The sequence below is a fragment of the Phoxinus phoxinus genome (assembly GCF_949152265.1).
Source record: "Phoxinus phoxinus genome assembly, chromosome: 25".
NCBI classification, from domain to species: domain Eukaryota; kingdom Metazoa; phylum Chordata; class Actinopteri; order Cypriniformes; family Leuciscidae; genus Phoxinus; species Phoxinus phoxinus.
Window position 1 is genome coordinate 21180077 of NC_136900.1, and position 22894 is coordinate 21202970.

Here is a 22894-nt window from a genome sequence, read left to right on the forward strand (position 1 = left end):
GGTTGAGGTTGTGCGCTAGTCGTGACCAAACGTTAGCGATTGGTTATGGCAGATCCAGAGTGACTCTGGGCAGATCCAATAGTTTTAAACTTCAGCAGAGTACCCGCCTTCAAGGAAGTTAACGCTTGTCAATGGAGAGAGGCCAGACTCTCTGTACAAATGAAATGTACGAGAGTCTGGTAGGACCAGGCTAGCGCAGTTGATAGAGCAAAACAATATTATTTCAATATAAGAGAGGACGAGCTTGAGTTTTCATGTGTCAGGTCAGAAGTCACCAGTGATATTAGTTTATAAAGTTATAAATATGGATATTTTTCTTTCAAAAAATGCATCGCTTCACTTCTGAAGGCCTTTATTACACCCTGGAGCCTGTGGATTACTTTTATGATGGATGTATGCGCTTTTTTGGGCTTCAAAATCTCATTAACTATTCACTCCCATTATAAAGCTTAGAAGAGCCAGGGTATTTTTCAATATAACTCTGATTGTGTTTGGCTGAAAGAAGAAAGTCATACACGATGGCTTGAGGGTGAGTAAATTATGGTATTATTTTCATTTTGGGGTGAACTATTTCTTTAAAACCATAAGTGTCCAGTGAATTTGAATTTTTTTTCTTGTGTTGTTCATGTAGAGAACTGTTTGCAATATATACAATGTAATTGAAGTTTATTGATGATACAGTAACATTTTTATATTTGTATTTTATATTTGGCATGTTATATATCTTTTTTAAGTAATTGTTGGGAAATTATTAAAACATAAGTATACCATTTTTTTTTCAAGACAGTTAAGTAAATTAACATAATGCATAAAAAGATCTCATGCTCATTACTGTAATTTGAAGAAAAAAAACATTATTTAAATAGTACACATACAACTATTGTATGCCCTTTATTTTATGAAGATTAAATACATTATTTGATTTTATGTGCTTGATTTGTTTAAATTACAATATTACAGTAATGAGAATCATTATTGAGAATAATGTGAATTACAAAGTCATTAAAGTTATTATTTCCAGTCATGAAAATATAGTCACAAACAATTCAATATATATATTTAAAAAATATGATGCTTTCTCTTGGGCAGTTACTTCTCTTTACCAGTACTTCTTGTTACTTCTCTTTAGGTTAACAGTAACCGAAATTGAGACCGCACATGATCAACCGTAGACGCCACAAACTACCAGATAATTACAGTGTTTTGCAGCTCCCATTCTGTGAAACACAAGCCCCTGTTCTCTCAGTCCATACTTAATTTCTGAATATAATATGTTTATTGTCAGCCACAGAATTCAACTACGCCATGTTTGAGCTGAGGTCTTGTGCTCTTCATAGGTCTTGTTGCCTAGAAACCTTGATGACCCCCCCCGCCCCCCCTGCCCCCCATGTGTGCTCTTGGTTTCACTTGCACACAAACAAATCAAACTCGTTTTAATCCCCAGAAATAGTTAATTAGTGCTTTAAAAAAGAAGGGATGGTTTGTATCCTCTTCCTGTGACATAACTCACTGCTCCTTTATTCTCTCATGTGCTGCTCCACAGAGATAAAGCAGACGCTTTGCTGCTATAGGGATGCTGACGGGAAGTGCACTACGTGTTTATGTGTGTGTGATTATGGGTAGGAAAAGGTAAACGGATCTGCCGATGACGCAAGGTTTTGCCTTGACCTTCGATAAACCACAGATCGTTTCTTGCCTTTGGGCGGCAGAGGCAGTTCGGTTTTTTAATCTTTTTAAAAACATGATCTGGTCGTCTGGATGGAGATCACTTGCTGCTCATAACTGCTGGGACATGAGCGTGAGACCTGCAGGTATTTTCCTTTTGTTTTTCACTTTTATGTTGAGGTTTGCTGTTGTAATACGCTGATGTTGCAAGTGGAAAGTTGGGAAGCCAGTGTTGTAAGAATGTTGCATGAGTTTTCGTCAGTGTGTGAGTGATCAAGTACACAAAACAGGAAGAATACACACGCCTCCGTGTATTAGTCACTGAGGTCATTTAAACATTTTGTGCGTGCTCGGTGTAGCCTATACTGTAACACACTCGTACTGTCATTTCCATAATTGTTGAAATGTTTGTCAAGGAGCCCTTATGCTAATTCAAGAGGTGGAAACTTTAACCTCTACTCTTACAAATAAACTAGAACCAACATTTTTGTGACTTTAGCCCATGTCTGTTAGCTTTATGCTAGTCAGAAAAATAAACATTTAGCAGATGTACATGTTTAATTTACAGTTTCTTCTAGGAAAACGAAGCAAAAATATTGATTACTTACCTTGCACTCAAATGCAAGGTAAGTAATCAAAAAATAGTCAAAAAATAAAGAGGTGAGAGCAGAGCCTAAAATAAATATGTACCACACCTGCTAATGGCCGGTGACTTAAAGGGGTGGAATAATGCCCCTTTTTACAATATGTAAAATAAGTCTGTATGTGAAGGTTTAGGTCAAAATACCCCACAGTTTCCGCCACAGAATAAAAAAAAATAAAAAAGGTAATTGCGATTCTGACTTTATAACACGCAATTGTGCGTTTACCGGTATATCTCGCAATTCTGACTTTATATCTCGCAATTCTGACTTTATATCTCGCAATTCTGACTTTATAACACGCAATCGGGATTTTATATCTCGCAATTCTGACTTTATATCTCGCAATTCTGACTTTATAACACGCAATTGTGCGTTTACCGGTATATCTCGCAATTCTGACTTTATAACACGCAATTGTGCGTTTACCGGTATATCTCGCAATTCTGACTTTATATCTCGCAATTCTGACTTTTATATCTCGCAATTCTGACTTTATAACACGCAATCGGGATTTTATATCTCGCAATTCTGACTTTATATCTCGCAATTCTGACTTTATAACACGCAATTGTGCGTTTACCGGTATATCTCGCAATTCTGACTTTATATCTCGCAATTCTGACTTTATAACACGCAATTCTGACTTTATATCTCGCAATTCTGACTTTATAACACGCAATTCTGACTTTATATCTCGCAATTCTGACTTTATATCTCGCAATTCTGATTTTATATCTCGCAATTCTGATTTTATATCTCGCAATTCTGATTTTATATCTCGCAATTCTGACTTTATAACACGCAATTCTGACTTTATATCTCGCAATTCTGACTTTATAACACGCAATTCTGACTTTATATCTCGCAATTCTGACTTTATAACACGCAATCGTCTCGGCCACTGGTCTTGCCAAATACGGCTTTTGGTCTCGACCGAGTCCAGGTGTCTTTATTATGTTCCCAGTAATAACGTATTATTGTAGTATGCTTCCCGCAGACTTCCGCAGATGACGACCTGCGAGTGTGTGATTTTTTTTCACTCGGACTCAAACCTTTTTGGACTCGGTCTTGTCTTGGACTTGAACATCTTTGGACTCGGTCTTGTCTTGGACTTGAACCTCTTTGGACTCGGTCTTGTCTTGGACTTGAACCTCTTTGGACTCGGCCTTGTCTTGGACTTGAACATCTTTGGACTCGGTCTTGTCTTGGACTTGAACCTCTTTGGACTCGGTCTTGTCTTGGTCTTGAACCTCTTTGGACTCGGTCTTGTCTTGGTCTTGAACCTCTTTGGACTTGGTCTTGACTTGGACTCTACTAGTCTTGGTCTTGGACTTGTCTTGGACTCGACAAAGGTGATCTTGACTACAGCCCTAGAATGCACGGATCCAATATACTGATACAGAATCTGCGCAGAACCGTAACTTAACTCAAGAACCTGAACCGTTGAAGCACCTTTAGAGTATAGGCAAGTTGTATGTGTCTTTTTGCCATGTGTCATTTGTGTGACGGGGCAAATTTGTACAAAGAGTGTTGAGTGTAAGCTCATCTAGTGCATCTCTGGGTGTGGAAACTCTTCAATTATTAATGGTTGGTGATGGTTGTAGCACCTGAGCTGAATGAGGAAACAATTCTCATGTTTCACAAAGCTGTAGCAGGAATGAACCAATTCACATTACCGCAGAAATGATTGACCTATCCTGAGAAGGGGTTGAGTGTTTTGTGAGAAAATTGTGCTTTGCCAAACCAAAAGAAATGCAGAAGTTGTGTAAAATGAGTCTGGTTTTTCTGCTAAAGACCTGTAGTTTTAACTACAATTTTTCCCACGTACATTTTCTTTGCTACAATGCTAGGGTGTTATGGGTGTGGCATGCAACAGTTAAAGTATTAGGTCTGTCATATAGGCTACATAAAATTATATTTAAAATTATATAATTATATTATAATTGTGCTCTTGGGACGTGGCTTTTAATGATGAGACTTGTTTTCGTAAAAAGGCTCTCAAAAAATTATATAAAAATTTGGATTTAGATTTTCAAATATAAAGAATTATCGGTATTGGCCAAAATGTTCATATCGGTGCATCCCTAATTTGTATAGGGTAACATAGTTCTTCCATACATAGTATTTGGATCATGTTTTATCATGGTAAATAGTAACTATATTGTTTCTATTGTATTTCTAATGAAAAACTGTAGCCTAAAGACATTAGTATAATAAAAAGGCTATAGCTCCATTAATAATATAAACACATTCAATATGAATATCCCACATTTCTGCCACAATCCCATGGTTTTAGTTAGTTTTACCACAGTAAATCAGGGTAAATATTGGTAACTTATGGATTTAAAGCCTTTTTCCACATCAGGGTTGTTGAGAATGTCATCGCTGTTTCATCTGGCTTTAAACTAGTTTAAATCACCAAGACATTTGTGTATTTGTGTATGGGAGACATCTGTGCCAGACTCGAACGCTCACTGGATCTCACTGTATGGCAAGGCGTTTTGATTTTTATTCATTCCCTTGAAATGAATTCTTTATATCAACAATTACATTTGTACTAGTTAAAATGCTAACCAATAATATCAGAAATTGGATTTTTATTAGTAACAATGGCTATTTTTGATATCAGGCATTTAATTTCCACTAGTAAAAACACAAATTCTTGATATCACTCACAGAAATCAAATTCTGGATGTCAAAAATTTAATTTCAACTAGTATAAATTATAATTCTTGATATCTGTAATTGTATTTTCACTAGTTACATGTCACCATAGGCTGCCATTCAAATTAAATTTTTGATATCAATAATTGATTTCTTACTATTTCACATATCAGAAATACAATTCTTACTAGTAAAAATCTTTTTTTTTTTTTATAGGAATAGGAATTTTCCACTCGTCTTATAGTCCACCAAGCAAAAATTGTCAGTTTGATCATTATTCATGTCAGAAGCGCAAACAGTGTGGGATCTAGAGACTCAGTCATTTGGTAAGTCTTGCGGACAGTTCCTGTTCAAGTTCAGCGGTACTTGAGGAAAGTCTGGAGTGACTGCAGTGCAGTTCAACTCAGGCCATGATATAAAGTGACCCTCGAGTCAGCAAAATATAATCTGGACTCCAGCCCTGATCCCCAAATTTCGATCGATTGAGATAGATTATGTTTCACATCACCATGATGTTATAGTAGATTATGTTTCACGCCACTATGATGTTATAGTAACACAAAGAACATTGTACAGTAAATCCTCCTGCGGTTGAACAGTACATCCAACATCTTTAGCTATTGACTCACAGACTATAAACATATGAGAAACTATAAAAAAGATTGAGGTTGAGTATGCATTATGTTGTGCTGCAAGTGTCCATGTTATTGTAAGGGAAACCAATCCAATACTTTTCTTACATTTATGGTTAAAGTTTATTGATAACCAGCTTAACTTAGCCTATATTTTAGCCTATTTTATATTCTGGTGTCTATATCAGTGTTTATTGCGAGAAAATTCTGGAAATCTCACTAATTAAGGTTTTAAATTGTATTTAAGACAGTGTAAAGAAGATAAAAAGTAACACAATTGAGAAAAATAAATTATAAACCTCAAATTGTCACGAACCACACACGGGAAGCAGGGGTTAGATCCATTTGCAGTATTTATTGGGTTATCCGTACTCGTAAACAGTCCAGGCAGGGGTCAAAACCAGAGAAGCAATCCAAAAACATAAAACAATACAAAACGGGCAACAAAGCAGAACTCAGAAGTGGTGTGATATATAACAAGGACTCCGTGACACATACTAAAACAGACAGGGTTATATACACAGGGAAATGACAATGCTAATGGGGAATTGGCTGAGTGCAATGATTAGTGACAAGGGACAGCTGAGTGCAATGAAGAACAAGGATCGTGGGGAATGTAGTTCAGAATGTGACAAACACCGTGGGGAAGGAGGACATCTAGTGGTGACCCAGGGAACTCAAACCAGACACTGTGACATAACCCTCCTCCTACGGAGCGGCTACCAGACGCTCCAAGACATAACAGACAAAACAAAGTCCAGGCGGGAGGTGAAATGGTGGAGGATCAGGGGGCGGGACGGGGGGCCAGGTCCATGGAGGGGAACATGAACAAGGGGTGACGACTTAGCCGGCAGCCAGGGCGAAACCGGCAGTCCATCGGGAGGCCAGGGCGGAGACGACAGTCCATCGGGGGGCCAGGGCGGAGACGACAGTCCATCGGGGGGCCAGGGCGGAGACGACAGTCCATCGGGGGGCCAGGGCGGAGACGACAGTCCATCGGGGGGCCAGGGCGGAGACGACCCCTCGGGGGGCCAGGGTGGAGACGACCCCTCGGGCGGCCAGGGCGGAGACGACCAGGGTGAAGACGACCACTCGGGCGGCCACGGCGGAGACGACCAGGGTGAAGACGACCACTCGGGCGGCCATGGCGGTGAAGACCAAGGCGGGACAGGGACAGACCCTGGCTCAGGAACAGTCACAGACACCAGCGGCTCAGGAACTGCAACAGACACCAGCGGCTCAGGAACTGCAACAGACACCAGCGGCTCAGGAACTGCAACAGACACCACCGGCTCAGGAACTGGAACAGGCTTAGGCTCAGGAACAGGCACCAGCTCAGGCTCAGGAACAGACACCGACTGAAGCACAGTGTCCGGGGTTCCAACCAGACTGGAGGCTGCCATCTTGGTGGTGTGTGCAGCCCAGGCACGCAGGACAGCAACTGTGTAAAAGGTGAAGACTGCCCTCTTGGCCGTGGCAGGACTGACGGGAACAGCCTCTGGCCCAGGAACCGTCTCTGCATCGGCAGACGTGACGTGGACAGTCTCTGGAACGGCAGACGTGACTTGGACAGTCTCTGGAACGGCAGACGTGACGTGGACAGTCTCTGGAACGGCAGACGTGACGTGGACAGTCTCTGGAACGGCAGACGTGACGTGGACAGTCTCTGGAACGGCAGACATGACGTGCCTCCTCCACGCATGCAGTACCGCCACCGCATAAAAGAGGAAGACCGCTCTCTTGGCCGTGGCAGGACTGATGGTGGGCTGCTCGGAGGGGACGGCCTCCGGGACGACGGCGGGCTGCTCAGAGGGGACGGCCTCCGGGACGACAGCGGGCTGCTCGGAGGGGACGGCCTCCGGAACGACAGCGGGCTGCTCGGAGGGGACGGCCTCCGGGACGACAGCGGGCTGCTCGGAGGGGACGGCCTCCGGGACGACAGCGGGCTGCTCGGAGGGGACGGCCTCCGGGACGACAGCGGGCTGCTCGGAGGGGACGGCCTCCGGGACGACAGCGGGCTGCTCGGAGGGGACGGCCTCCGGGACGACAGCGGGCTGCTCGGAGGGGACGGCCTCCGGGACGACAGCGGGCTGCTCGGAGGGGACGGCCTCCGGGACGACAGCGGGCTGCTCGGAGGGGACGGCCTCCGGGACGACAGCGATCTGCCCAGGGACGGTCTCCGGGTCATTAAGGAGGCAGGAAGTCTTCCTCCTCCTCCGTGTTCGATGGCGAGGAGTAGGCTCCAGGCGGGACAGGAACAACGGTGAAGGGAGCTCTGGGTTGAGCATCACCGGCCCAGGGTGGAAGAGAGACTGAGGCGAAGAGTGGTGCTGGAAGTCGCCTCTAGTACCTCCTCCCCTGCGGCCTCCACGGGTCCCAGAAAACTTGGCCAGGCGGGTTCCTTCAAAAGATTCCTGTCTGACTGAAGGAGGCTCAGGGGATTTGGTCGCCATGATCTCCTCCGTTTGATGGGCCCATAGTGCAAAACATTGAAAAATGTTCATCCGCGGTGGAACCTCCTTCGAACCTCCCCTCTTGATGGCTGGGGAAGAGCCACGAAAACCCCTACCGCTGGATCTATTCATGACGGAGTCCTTCTGTCACGAACCACACACGGGAAGCAGGGGTTAGATCCATTTGCAGTATTTATTGGGTTATCCGTACTCGTAAACAGTCCAGGCAGGGGTCAAAACCAGAGAAGCAATCCAAAAACATAAAACAATACAAAACGGGCAACAAAGCAGAACTCAGAAGTGGTGTGATATATAACAAGGACTCCGTGACACATACTAAAACAGACAGGGTTATATACACAGGGAAATGACAATGCTAATGGGGAATTGGCTGAGTGCAATGATTAGTGACAAGGGACAGCTGAGTGCAATGAAGAACAAGGATCGTGGGGAATGTAGTTCAGAATGTGACAAACACCGTGGGGAAGGAGGACATCTAGTGGTGACCCAGGGAACTCAAACCAGACACTGTGACACAAATAAAAAGCATTTTTTTCTGATAATTAGCTCATCCTTTCATGTGTCCTTATAATCTTTAATCAAAATAACTTCTCTTTTCTGATGACGTGTTTACTGGCGTGAGGGCGGGATCAACCTGTCACTCACATGAGGTCCACCAATAGCAAACCACAACCATCCAATCAATTCCCACTGGACAAAACCAAGCCCCGTCCTACATTTTTTTCTAGTTTGAGAAGCCATTTCACTCGGATATACATCACAATACTATCACAACTTCCGTTTCATGCTGACTTGATATTTCCCAACAGTGTTGCTCATTCCTTTATGTCTCAGACCTTTTTAATTAGCAAAGAATAAAAGAGAAACTTCAGTAACTTCAACTTCAATCAAATATTCGTCTAGGTCTTCCGAAACCAAGTACTGTGTGTATAATGCCAGACGCCTCCCTAACTCCTCAGTGAAGAGCTAGTAAATGATTAGGAGTAGTTTTATGCTAATAAGCATAAGCCCTGCAGGCGATGAAATTCCACCGACGGGACACGTCTCAATCTCGCGCGCTCACACACAAGTGTAGGCAACGTCTGCTGCGCTCCACAAACTAGCTGCCCAACAGAAAGCAGACTATGCAGTACTTCATGGTTTGTTAATGACTCTGTAATTTGATTTGGACTGAAGTTAGGGTTTAATCTAATGCCTGAACGTTTGTCTGTGTCACTCGAAGAATGACATTGCAAACAGGCAATGGCGCTGCGATGGCTATGGATGTTAGTACCAGGGAGAGGAGGCTGGAACACACGCTCGAAATCACCCGGACAAGGTAGAGCTTCAAGGACTTGTGGGATTGGGAGTAATGATAAACGGGGAAATATCCTGGAAGAGCTGGATTACGTCTATGCAAGCTTCTTCCAGGAGATGTTTGATTTTTAAGAATCAATGATAGGTTCTCACTTACACTCTTTCTATTTTAACTTTCTTCATTTTGCTGAGTGATACTCATAGGCATCGCTCTTGAGACATCGCTGTTAGTGGCTTTTGAAAATATCGAGTCCATTTATGGCTCCTCGTTCACTTCCAGAAACAAAGTAAAATTAGATTACGAGGAGTATCTTTTTAGTGGACAAACTAATCCAGACTGACATTGAGATACATATTGGATCTTGGTTTTGGGTGTTAGTGCATGAAAGTTGTTCTGAAAGTTCACATCTGTTGTAGTATTTCTATGGAAATGTACTGGATGGTGTTTCTTTCCAATAATTTACTAAACTTAACTTCTGTTCAACTCTAGAGGAGGAACGACATGTTCGAGCCAACGATCGGGACTACAATGAGAGGTTCAGTTATGCTGTAAGTCTAGAAATGTCTTTTATTGGTAACACTTTACAGTAAGGTCCCATTAGTTAACATAAGTTAATGCATTAATGTGCAATACATTTGTCACAGTATTTATTAATCTTTCTTAATGTTAGTTAGTTCATGTTAAATCAGTTCCATAATATTAACAAATGCAACTTTTGATTTTAATAATATTGAATGGATTGAAATTATTAAAAGGTACAGTAAGCGATTTCTGAGAAACACTTTATATTTGAAATCAGCCTAAACAAACACTCATTAATTTCTCCACCTCCAAAATGCACGAACACGCAACGCAGGAGTGGATGTCTCTTTATCATAGCTGAAGTGAAGCAAAATGTGATGATGAACAATTGACAAGGAAGAACAAAAAAAATTAACATACAGTACATAAGAGTAAAATATATACAAGCAAGAGTTGGTTGTTAGTCGCCAGCAACACAGCAGCTCCAGACAAACAATGACATTCAAAACTGTCATGTTACTATAGCTAACATTACAACAACAGCAGATCTTGTTTCAGTAAAACATAGAAAATACTTTAAAAAATAGAATAGAAAATAGAAAGCTTTTCTAATATTAACGCAGGTCCTAAAGCCCTTGCCCGATCATGATCAGTGATATTCCTCTGAGCTTTTCTCTTTTGTAATGTCTCTCAGCCATCTCTCTTTCTACAGTCTTTCTTCAAATCTTCCTCTTGCTCACTCTCTCTCCTCCCCCCTCGTGAGTGGACACGCCCCCTGCTGCTGATTGGCTGCAAGTGCGTTGTGCTGCTTTGTCCAATCCACTTCCTACAGCGTTTCTCAGAAATGGCTTACTGCACCTTTAACTGAGATTAATGAATGCTTTACAAGTTAGTTCATTATTCATTCAAAATAAGTGATTAAGTCCTTCTGTTCACCAGAAAATCTTGGGAAAAAAAATGGTTTCGACACAAAACAATTAAGTACGGTAGTGTTAAATACAATAAATGTCGAAAACAGTTCAAATCAGCAAATCAGCACATGATGTCTAAAGGATCTTGTGACACTGAAGACTGGAATATTGATGCTGAAAATCACTTTGTCATCACAGGAATAAATTATATTTGAAAATATATTGAAACAGACAACAGTTATTTTAAATTGTAATTAATATTTCACAATATTACTGTTTTTACTGTATTTTTGATCAATTAAATGCAGCCTTGGAGAGCATCAGAGACTTCTAATGTTCAAAATGTAAAAAAAAAACATTGAAAAAATCTTACCACTCCAAACTTTGAACAGTTGTGTATCTTTAAAGCATTTAGGTCAAATTCTTTTGTTTTAAAATGTGCTATTGAAAGAAACTTTTCTTGTATTGTAATTGTATTGTTAGAATTAAAATTCAAAGTTAGAATTATTTTCTTTTCTATGATTCTTTCCCAGGACAATTGCATCAAGACAGCAAAATACAACGTTTTCACCTTCCTGCCCATTAACTTGTTCGAGCAGTTTCAACGTTTTGCGAACGCCTACTTCCTAGTTCTGCTGATACTGCAGGTTTGCCAGCCTTTTAAGGTCACTTATGAAATTACTGAAGATAAATCTGGGGCCTCATTTATAAAACGATTTGATCCTGAATTTCATGGATTTGGTTCTACATTACACTGAAAATGTTGTTATGCCGTGCGTATGGACACTGACAATGTCGTTCCAAACCTGTATGACTTTCTTTCTTCTGTACAACACAAAAGAAAATATTGTGAAAATTTTATTTTTTGGGCCATAAAATGAAAGTCCCTGTGGTCCATTGTTGGTTTGGACCCCACTGACTTTCACTGTATGGACAAAAACAGTCCAAAATCTCTTATTTTGTGTTCTGCAGAAGAAAGACAGCCATATAGGTTTGGAACGACATGAGGGTGAATAAATGATGACAGAATTTGTATTTTGGGGGAAACAATCTCTGCAATGTTATACATATTAATACTCTGTTGTGTGTTCTAGTTAATTCCAGAAATCTCATCTCTTTCGTGGTTCACCACCATTGTGCCTTTGGTGTTGGTTCTTGCTATCACAGCTGTCAAAGATGCTACTGATGACTATGTGAGAATCTATTCTTGTCCTGTTTATCTTTACAACTCTGAATACTGCATTCAGAAAGGTAGACCACTGTTTGTGGGCTGCCTGACATAAGCTAAACCGATGTTTGTCTGATAACTTATAATTGATCTGTTTTGGATTTTAGTTCCGCCATAAAAGTGATCAACAAGTCAACACCCGGCAGTCTCAGGTACTCATCAAAGGAAAGTAAGTGCATTTATGCCACATATCAGCATTTTCTGCTGTATGTCTTGCTGTTGAGACACAGTTATTGAATTGTAAATGCTTAGGAAATGAATAACGATTGACCTGTAACACATGGAAATATCTCTCTTTCAGACTGCAGATTGAAAAATGGATGAATGTAACAGTGGGTGATATCATCAAACTTGAGAACAATCAGTTTGTTGCTGTAAGTTTGAATATTTTGCTAATATATACAGCCTAACAGACTAACTTTACTATGGCAAATATAATAAATATAGCGGATATGGTAATCACATCATGTGCGTTGTACTAATCACGATCCAAAGAGTTAAAACAACATCAGACATATTATTTTATGTCAATCGCTTCAAAGCTAATGAGCAGATTTAACCCTAATTTATAAACTTTAATTGTCAGAAACTGTTCTGAGACCGATTCATTTCAATTAGTGAAACTATGGTCAAGATCCAGACTCGCTTCCATGTATGTCTTTAAGGTCAAATTCATTAGTTTCTTTATTTTTTCATTGGAATGAAATAATTAATTATACTTATAAAAACTGGTCTGAAGATCATCAGTTGGTTTTGCTTAAAAAAAAGGTTATGCAATAAGCCAATAATATATTTTGTTTTGACCTAAAACTGAAATATGGCCAATATTAAATTGTATACTATTTATATTATTTTGTCTATATAAATCAAATCAAACAAAATATATAAAAATAACACAATAAAAGCTAAAATAATAAATAATAATATATAAAAAAACCTTTATATATATTTTCTTTTTTCTTTTTCTAAACTCTATGATGGTGAAAAAAACATTATCAGGCAGAACGTGTGATTTTGTGAGTGTATTTAGAAGTGTCCATAGATTAAAATAACTTAACTTATTGTAATGAAATTGAAAAATTAATAAGTTATAATAAGAAATATTAGAAGTTTGGGGGTGAATTAAAATAAGAAATATTGATATCTTGATTTTTATTGGTTTTAGCTTATTAAAATTTTTTTTTGTTTTGTTTAATTTGAAAATGTTTAAGTAATCTTGAGGACCCCTTAGATTTTTTTTTAAATCCCCAGTTGAAAGTTTAAAAGTTATTTGCATAAATGTATTTGAAAATGACCAAAGGCAGATCTCAAAATTGCCATCATGTTCAGTCCTTCCCCAATCACTGCACCAAATTTCATAACGATTTATCATATGGCCATAGACAACCAGCCAGGAGCGGAATAAAAACGTACAAACCTTGGCACCTAAATACAACAACTAAACCATCAAAGTGACAGAAAAAGATTTTGATGATCCCAATATGATGGCATTATCTGTAGACTTTAGTAGATGATTGCACCGTTTTGTAAAGAGTGGAGTAGCACATGATTTATGAGTTTTGCACAGCTTTCAGTGTCCGCTGTCTCTCCTGTGTACAGGCTGACCTTCTCCTCCTCTCCAGCAGTGAGCCCTATGGACTTTGCTATATCGAGACTGCAGAGCTAGATGGGTGAGATGTTTTCTGCGACATGTGTGGTGGCGCTAATATTGCGTGCTTCACTTCCCTTTGGACGTGTTCAACATCCAGCACAAGCATCTCAAATTCGATTCTGTGACTGACTGTACAGCAGTGAGAGCATGACTCGACCGTGAGCCTCTTTCATTCTATCGACTCTTTCCAATTCCAACAGAGAAACCAACCTGAAGGTGCGCCAAGCCTTGACTGTAACCTCAGACCTCGGGGACGATGTTGCCAGGCTTGCAGACTTTAATGGTAAAGCTTTTATTCAAACACACACACACACCATTAGTGCACCATCAACAGAAATGAACTTGAGTCAACACGAGTAAACATAAACACTTATTGCATCCGTCACATCGATTAGATCGATCTCTGTGGCTTTCTCTCGCGGGACCTTTGGTATGCTCGTGTATTTCTTTCGAAGGAACGTTTGTAATGAGATTTGTAGCGTTTTCGCTTGGATTCCATTAAAGTTCATCCAGAGTGAAGCCCCTGCATTCGTGAAATTGGAAAAAAAATTATAGTGGCTATAATACTAGTTCCAATGCTTCTAATTAGGATTAGGGATTTGAACACACTCGTTCCATATTGTTTGTAATACGAACATGAACTATAGTTCAAATTATATTGCTTTTATGGGGTGCTTTTAATCATCAAAAATCCCCTTAAAATTCCATTAAATGAAGGGCCTGAGCCATATCTAAAGAGCAGAATAGAGGGTATGCATTGACGTCACTTTCCCGCCGGTACAGGCCGGACTGGATCTAATAGGGGAAGCTGCGAACGCGCGAGTAAAACAAATGATTATCAGTTTAAACTAAAGGTTGGACTCGATATAGTGTTCCTTATAGATCCAGTGATCCATGGATAATGACTTGCAGCCAGGAATCATGTTTCCTGACATTTATATATGTGCCACTTATATCAATGTTTTATATATATATATATATTAATATCGTCCAGCCCTAAAACTTGTACAGTTTTTTTTGTCAGTGTTTGTTTAAAAACATCCAATTATACAGAATATATGATGGTAAATATTTAATCGACGAGTTGTCAATACAATATATAGCACTACAATATATAGGGAATGATTTTACCCCAAAATTCAGCATATTGACACAAAATGAAAACTGCAAATCCACGTTTCGCTGCCTGGAGTTCAGTAGTTTCTATGAATTGCAGCGACCCATTTGCTTCTCTTTTCTGTAGCTATCGGCAGTCTGTAAAAATCTACCTCAGATTTCTTGTCAAATCTTTTTGTATAGTCATTCACGCTGAAAATGCTGCCGCTCAGTCTTTTTGCCACTCAGTGGGCGTAACCGCAGTCACTCCGGCCGACGGTGACGACACACGCATGCCATTTATAGAGATGAGTGTCTAATGATAAACCATGATGTGATTAAAAAAAACATCTTCCTTTCACATGTTGTATTTGAACGTGTCTCCCAGGGGAAGTCATCTGCGAGCCTCCCAACAACAAACTGGATAAGTTCACAGGGACTCTATGCTGGGAAGATAATAAGTATCCTCTGGACAACGAGAAAATGCTCTTGAGAGGCTGTGTGCTTCGTAACACTGAGTGGTGTTTCGGCTTGGTCATCTTCGCCGGTACATTCTCTTCAATATTCCTCCATTAATTGTCCTAGCCGAATGGCATTTTCACAGACCATTGATTAGCTATCTTGAGTAGATCCGTAGATTAGCTATCTTGAGTAGATGTTCCTCAGAGACATATTGACTGCCTAGTTCTTCTGCCTCATCTGTAATTAATGTTATTATCTATGCTTAGCTCCTAACGCACACCATGATCTGTCCTGAGATGAACTCGGTTCTGATTGTCTCCATCAGGACTCCAAACCAAGCTCATGCAAAACTGTGGGAGGACGAAGTTCAAAAGGACCAGCATCGACAAACTGATGAACACCTTAGTGCTGTGGGTGAGTGTGTGTGGAGCATGCTGGGAATGATCGACATGTGGCATCTCACTTACTCACGCCACCAGCCTTTCAAAAGGGCAGTTCATTTTGTTATTGTGAAACGCTTTGCATGCGTTAAAGGGATAGTTCACCCAAAAAATGAACATTTTGGTCAATTACTCAATCTCGTTCATCTTCGAAAACACAAATCTCTGAGAGATTTCTGTCCATAAATCTGTTAATCATATAAGCGATCGTGTTTCTTTAGAAGAAAACCATCTTGATTTGTGTTTCAAAGATGAATGAAAGTCTTTGGAACGACGTTAGGGTGATTAAATGATGAGAGAATCTTCATTTTGAGGATTGAAAATGATTCAGTGGAGACATATTTCCTGGTTTTCCAGATCTTTGGGTTTCTCATCTGTATGGGGATCATCCTGGCCATCGGAAACACCATTTGGGAGCAGAGTGTTGGCAACGACTTTTGGGCGTATCTTCAGTGGAAGCAACTCACGATCAATGCAGTCTTGTCTGGCTTCCTGACCTTCTGGTCCTACGTTATCATCCTCAACACTGTTGTGCCCATCTCACTTTATGTCAGGTAGGTCAGATCAGACAATGTGGTGGTAAACTGGTTTTGCTTCAGGACCTGGATTTCACATTAAACATGAAGTATGTATTTTAGTCATGGACTAGCTTAAGCCTTGTCTGTGAAACTGGAGGTGTATCTCATAATTTTAACTTAATAATGTCATGGTTTTGATTCTTTATCTAATAATTGTGATTTTAAAAAGCATGCTGTGGTAAATCATAGTTAGAATGCAGTAATTATGACTTTTTATGTCCTAATTATGACTTTACCCCCCGGTTTCAGAGACATGGCTTAAGATAGTCCAGGACTAAAATACATGTTTGAGCGGTTTTAACTGAAAGCAACGTATCTTAAAATATGTCATGGCCATTGTTTTGTCTCAAGATACACACCAGTACGTTTTTTTTTCTTCTAAGGCACGTTTATAAAAGCTTAAATGCCCTAATCTAAGCCCTGTCTGTGAAACCGGGTGTCAAATGTCAATTATGACTTTTGTAATATCTCATAATTTTTACTTTCTATTTTAAATTTGTATCTATTTTTATATGTTTTTTATATAAAAAATGTACACACAAAAATACAGATAAATAAATTACATAAATTTTGTTTAGGAGTTTTGGTTCCTTGCCACTGTCGCCTTGTTCCACCTTTGTTGCCATTAGCTTGGCTTGCTTAGTTGGGGACATTAAATTTAACATTACATTTAATTTTCAACAATAATATTGATCTGCCTGCATTGACACTATTATACAAGAACTGAACTGAGCTGGACGATGAGATCACGGTTTACTCCAGATTGGCTATATATATATAAAATGAACTAAATTAATAACTTTTTTAAAACAAAAATGAAACATCACTGAACTTACTTAAGCTGGACTGTGACTCTATTTTCTTCTTCTTTTTTTGCATTATTTTCCTGTTATCTCTGTAAAGCTGCTTTGAAACAATCTGTGTTGTAAAAAGCGCTATATAAATAAATGTGACTTGACTTGACATGTGCAGTAAGCGATTTCTGAGAAACTGTTAATCTTCACAATCGCAAACACACCTCTTCCTTCATTGCTCCGCCCCCAAAATAACGAACATGCCACGAAACACAGGCAACCACTAACAGCTGCCGCATCAGTCAAGTATGGATGAATCAGCTGTGATTCAACAACAACAGCATATCTTAGTTCTGTGAAAAAGATGGAACAAGCTGGAACAAAGCAACCTCAGCGTCCGTTTTTAGGACCTTTTGGAAAGCTTTTTCAATATTAACACGTCCTAGCTCACCGCAACCCTTCTTCTTCCAATTATATTCCTCTGACCTTTTCATCTTTGGTAATATCTCAGCCATCTCTCTTTCCACAGTCTCTCCACAAATGTCCTGCTCTCGCTCGCTCTCTCTCTCTCTCTCTCTCTCTCTCTCTCTCTCTCTCTCTCCTCTCTCTCTCTCTCTCTCTCTCTCTCTCTCTCTCACTCTCTCACTCTCTCTTTCTCTCTCTCCCCCCCCCCCTCTCTCTCTCCCCCCCCCCCCTCTCTCTTCCCCCCCCCCCTCTCCCCCCCCCCCCCCCCCCCCCCCCCTCTCTCTCTCTTCCCCATCATGATCGGATACGCCCCTTTTTGCTGATTGGCTACAAGAGTGTTTTGTGGATCATTCCGAGTAACTTTTATTCTTCTATTTACACAGCCAGGACTATGTACAACACACACAAAACTAGCACACATAGAGAACAGACATCTACCAAATATTCATAAAACTGTTTGGTTTGGCGTTGATTTAAATATTCAACAGCGTTTCTCAGAATTTGCTTACTACACCTTTAAGGACAAAAAAAGAAGACTTGGATGACATTAACATAAAATGTACTATATTACAGCGTAGAAGTTTTGCGGCTGGGCCACAGTTACTTTATAAACTGGGACAGACGAATGTACTACAGCCGTAAGGACACTCCCGCCGAGGCGCGCACCACGACCCTCAACGAGGAGCTGGGCCAGGTGGAGTTTATCTTCTCAGACAAAACAGGCACCCTGACCCAGAACATCATGGTGTTCAATAAGTGTTCCATCAACGGGAAGACCTACGGTACGCTTCCTGTTACACGCCCACGCTTACAGACACATCGGGATATATGCATTAATAGATGTGATTTTGTTTGTCTAGGTGATGTTTATGATGAGTTTGGGCATAAAGTGGATATTACAGAGGTAACGAAACACGTTTATTTCTAAATTAATTATTTTATTATTCATTATTTTAAGAAATGCATCAAATATTACTTTACAAATAATAATTATGTTGGCTTTCAGACTGTTCTGACTTCGTGTGCTATATATTTTCTAACCGATCCGACTTACGGTTTTCATTAAACGGACGATCAAAACTACGAAAAGTCGCATAGGGGGTCGGTAAAAACTTTTGTACAATAAGACATTTAAGCTGTCTATCAATAGCAAAGCGTATTGACCATCATAAGACAACGTGCTAATTCATGCTCGCAAACATGTTAATTAATGCTAGCAAACTGTTGAAGCATGGTAATTCATGCTACATGCTACAAGCAGCATGCTAATTAATGCTAGCAAAGTGTTAAATTGTGTTAGCAACATGTTAATGCATGCTAGCAACATGCTAATTCAAGCTAGCAAAGTATTAGATGATGCTAGCAAAGTATTAGATAATGCTAGCAAAGTGTTAAACATGCTAATTCATGCTAGCAACTTGTTAAAACATGCTAGCAACATGCTAATTAATGCTAGCAGTGTGCTAAAACATGTTAGCAACCTGTTAAATCATGTTAGCAACAGGTTAATTCATGCTACCAATGTGCTGAAACATGTTAACAACATGTTAAATCCTGTTAGTAACCTGTTAGTAACCTGTTAAATCATGCTAGTAACATGCTAATCATGCTAACAACCTACTATTTCATGCTAGCAAAATACTAAAACATGCTCATTCTCTGAGTAAGTTACTCATCTAGTTATATTTAAATGTTTGGTAACACTTTAGATTAGGGAACACATTCACCATTTACTTGATTCTTATTAGTCAAGTCAACTTTATTTATATAGCACTTTACTTTATACAATACAGATTGTTTTAAAGCGGCTTTACAGAGATAACAGGAAAATTATACATTTCGGCTGTTGTTCATATTACCGTACTAGCATATTGGCTGTTTATTAGTACTTATAAAGCACATATTAATGCTATTCTGCGTGACCATATTCTACATCCCTTAATCCTACCCAATACCTTAACATAACTACTACAACAACTACCTTACTTATAAGATAAATATTGTTTTAAATATAATAGACAAAAAACAGATTTGGCAGTCACACTTGTCTCTGACTCTTGTAGAAAACACCGTGTGTAGATTTCTCCTTCAACCCACTGATGGACCGGAAATTCCGTTTCCATGACAGCAGTTTGGTTGAGGCCATCAAGCTGGAAGAGCCTCTGGTGCAGGAATTCTTCCGTCTGTTAGCGCTCTGCCACACCATCATGCCAGAGGAGAGAAATGAGGGTAAACTGGACCCCAAACACCTTAAATATATCTCCACATCCTAGTAGCACTTTTGTTGTATATGGATTTTGAGCTGACTTTGATTGAAATGATTCCATGTTGAAGGTGAGCTGGTGTATCAGGCACAGTCTCCGGATGAAGGCGCGCTGGTTACTGCTGCACGCAACTTTGGCTTCGTATTCCGGTCTCGAACGCCCGAAACCATCACTTTATATGAGATGGGTCAGGCGGTCACCTATCAGCTAATAGCCATTTTAGACTTCAACAACGTCCGGAAGAGAATGAGCGTCATTGGTTGGTTCTGGTTAATTTTTTGAAGAGATTTTAAATTAAAAAAATCAAGATATATTTACATTTTTATGTAATCTAAGTCACAATCTTGTATTGTCTGATACCTTTAATATTTCACAAAAGCTACATCCCTGACATAATTCTCTCTCTTATGGGTCTGTATGCATAATTCATCCATTCACATAGAGGAATCAATATCTTGCTGGTCTGTTGAAACTGTTTTATTGTATACTTGGACATTTATAAGTAGCACTCTCATTTTCTGTCTCTTCCGCAGTGAGGAACCCAAAGGGGCAGTTAAAGCTTTACTCAAAAGGAGCCGACACGATTGTCTTCGACAGGCTGGACCCATCTAATGAAGAGCTTGTGTTTACTACCTCAGAGCACCTTAATGTGAGTCTCTATTGTTAAGCCATCCTTCCCTGTAGAAAGCATCAGCTTAGCTTAGCCCCATGTTGTGGATGTTGGTCCCTAGCTAGTATAGTAGGTGTGCTGCCACTAACAAAAAAAACGTGTCAAAAGAGTACCATGAATGATATTACTGTTTTTTTGTGTGTGGATGTGACACCATGGTAATACCATTTTTGGGCATGTATTGTAGTGATGTATGTGAATGTACCATGGTAATACTATGTTATTTGGTTGAAATAACATGTTTAAACCATGTTTTGTGCCATTTACATTATAAATAATACCATGTCAGTTAGATGCAATATCATGGTAAGACCATGGGGGCATTTACCATGGTAAAACCACCATTTTTGCTCATGTGCTGTGATAATACCATGTTATTTGGATGCAGTGTGATTTTAAAACCATGTTGTTGAGCATTTATTATAATAATACCAAATTTTTTGGCAAAGTAAGACAGTGTTTTTGGGCATTTGCTATGGTAATACCATGTTTTTTTGCCATTTGCTATAATTATAATGCCATTATGGATGCAGTACCATGGTAAAACAATGTTGTTGGGACTTTACCATGTTAATACCTTGTAACTTGGGTGGAATACCACGGTAATACCATGTTTTGGGGCATTTGCCATGGAAATACTGTATCTTGTTTCCTCCACATGTTCTGGGTACTATGTTATTTGGATGCATTACCAATATCATTGTAAAACGATGTTGTTTGCCATTTGCCATTTGCCGGTGTATGAATGGGTGAATGTGAGGCAATGTGTAAAGCGCTTTGGTGGCCATTGGGTCTGTGAAAGCGCTATATAAATGCAGTCCATTTACCATTTACCATGCTAATGCCATGTTTTTTTGGATGCAATATAGAAAACCCACGTTTTGTGGCATTTACCATGACAATACCATGTCATTTGGATGTTTTTAGGCATGTACTATAATAATAACATGTTATTTAGATGTAGAACCATGGTAAAAATCATGTTGTTGGGCATTTATCATGTTATTTTGATGTGATGATATGGTAAGGCCATGTTTTCGGGCATTGCTGGAAAAACCGTGGTAAAACCATATTGTTAGGTGTTTACCATGATAAAATCATGTTATTTGGATGCAATATCGTGGTGAAACCATACCATTGGACATCTTAATATTTGTTTGAATGTTTTGGGCCTTTATCATAACAATACCATGTTTTACCAATTTACCATGGTAATCTTTGTACTTTTAGGCTAAAAAAAGTACTTTGGAGTGCCTCATAACCTTGAAATAGTATGGAAATACCGTGGTATTAGTCTCTGAAACTCATACTGTTACCAAACTTTGGCCTTATTCAGGCATCACTAAAAACCTTAATAATTATAAGCTTCAGGTTATGCAGATTCTTGCATTTTTTAAGTCTTTTCTTTTTGTGTTTGTTTCTACTCCACTCAATGCGCTTGAGAATCGTGAGGCTTAGAGATGTAGACGCACCGTTCCACTTGACAAATTACAGCAAATGCACACTGTGAGTGTCAGAGCGGCACAATCGATACAAACAAGGCTCATTTTCTCCATGACTAAAAGCTCTGTCTTAGTAGAGATAAGCTTTATTTTATTCAGATCAATTCCATTAAGTTTCTTGTAGGCTTTTCAGATGGAAAACACTTTATACAAACACATTTGGTGGCTCCAAGCACTGTGTTTCATTAATGTCCTTAATGATTATTGTTAGCATTTATATTAGCTATTCTGCAAAAACCAGAAGAATTTCTTCAGAAAATGTAAATATAAATAAATATTAGCAATGAAACCAACCTCTCAAACCATATTCAAAGAAACAATAATGCTATTGTCTAGTGCTCGACTAGTCAGTCTAAAAGCAACCTATGGGCCGTACTTATTACAGACTATGAGACGCTGTCCATTATTCATGTCTCATTTATGGCTTTCTGCGGGTCCTCAAAGTGCAAGACTCACGTCACTGGAGAAGCTATGCTAGTGGGATAAAAATAGCAAATAATGATAGCAAACTGATCAAATCAGATCAAAGATGGGAAGAACTGCGTAGCGCGCTCCTTATTTTCACTGAAGAAATATTTGATGTAATTATAATTGACTGAGTTTCAAGTTTCATGGTGAGAGATAAATATATCCCTCTGCTACATTAGTGTCCTCTGTTTCTGTGTGGTAGGAGTTCGCCGGGGAGGGTCTGAGAACATTAGCGTTGGCGTACAAAGACCTGGATGAAGACATGTTTGATGAATGGATGAAGAAACTGCTGTTCGCCAGCACGACACTGGATAACAGAGAAGAAAAACTCGGGGCTCTGTATGAAGAAATAGAGCAGGGCATGATGGTAAATGTGACTATTATTATTGAGACCATCTATTTATCTGTCTGTTGTTTATCTATCTATCTATCTATCTATCTATCTATCTATCTATCTATCTATCTATC

At 39.5% G+C, this 22894-nt stretch overlaps 1 protein-coding gene across 3 annotated transcripts in view; it reads left to right on the forward strand.

The window, feature by feature from the left end:
• atp8b4 (ATPase phospholipid transporting 8B4) overlaps window positions 1-22894 on the forward strand; it is a 35615-nt gene that overhangs the window by 2634 nt on the left and 10087 nt on the right. The window contains exons 3-19 of one of the 3 annotated variants that reach the window (XM_079603393.1): window positions 9302-9397; window positions 9866-9924; window positions 11343-11456; window positions 11904-12002; window positions 12145-12206; window positions 12339-12411; window positions 13637-13707; window positions 13889-13971; window positions 15172-15330; window positions 15571-15659; window positions 16043-16239; window positions 18096-18304; window positions 18383-18426; window positions 19586-19751; window positions 19857-20045; window positions 20320-20435; window positions 22629-22793. In XM_079603393.1, coding sequence (XP_079459519.1) covers window positions 9322-9397; window positions 9866-9924; window positions 11343-11456; window positions 11904-12002; window positions 12145-12206; window positions 12339-12411; window positions 13637-13707; window positions 13889-13971; window positions 15172-15330; window positions 15571-15659; window positions 16043-16239; window positions 18096-18304; window positions 18383-18426; window positions 19586-19751; window positions 19857-20045; window positions 20320-20435; window positions 22629-22793 — 1971 coding nt within the window. In that variant the 5' untranslated portion in view covers window positions 9302-9321. Of the gene's footprint in view, window positions 1-9301; window positions 9398-9865; window positions 9925-11342; window positions 11457-11903; window positions 12003-12144; window positions 12207-12336; window positions 12412-13636; window positions 13708-13888; window positions 13972-15171; window positions 15331-15570; window positions 15660-16042; window positions 16240-18095; window positions 18305-18382; window positions 18427-19585; window positions 19752-19856; window positions 20046-20319; window positions 20436-22628; window positions 22794-22894 lie in introns of those variants that run through there. The other 2 variants (XM_079603394.1, XM_079603395.1) reach the window with 2 other exon arrangements.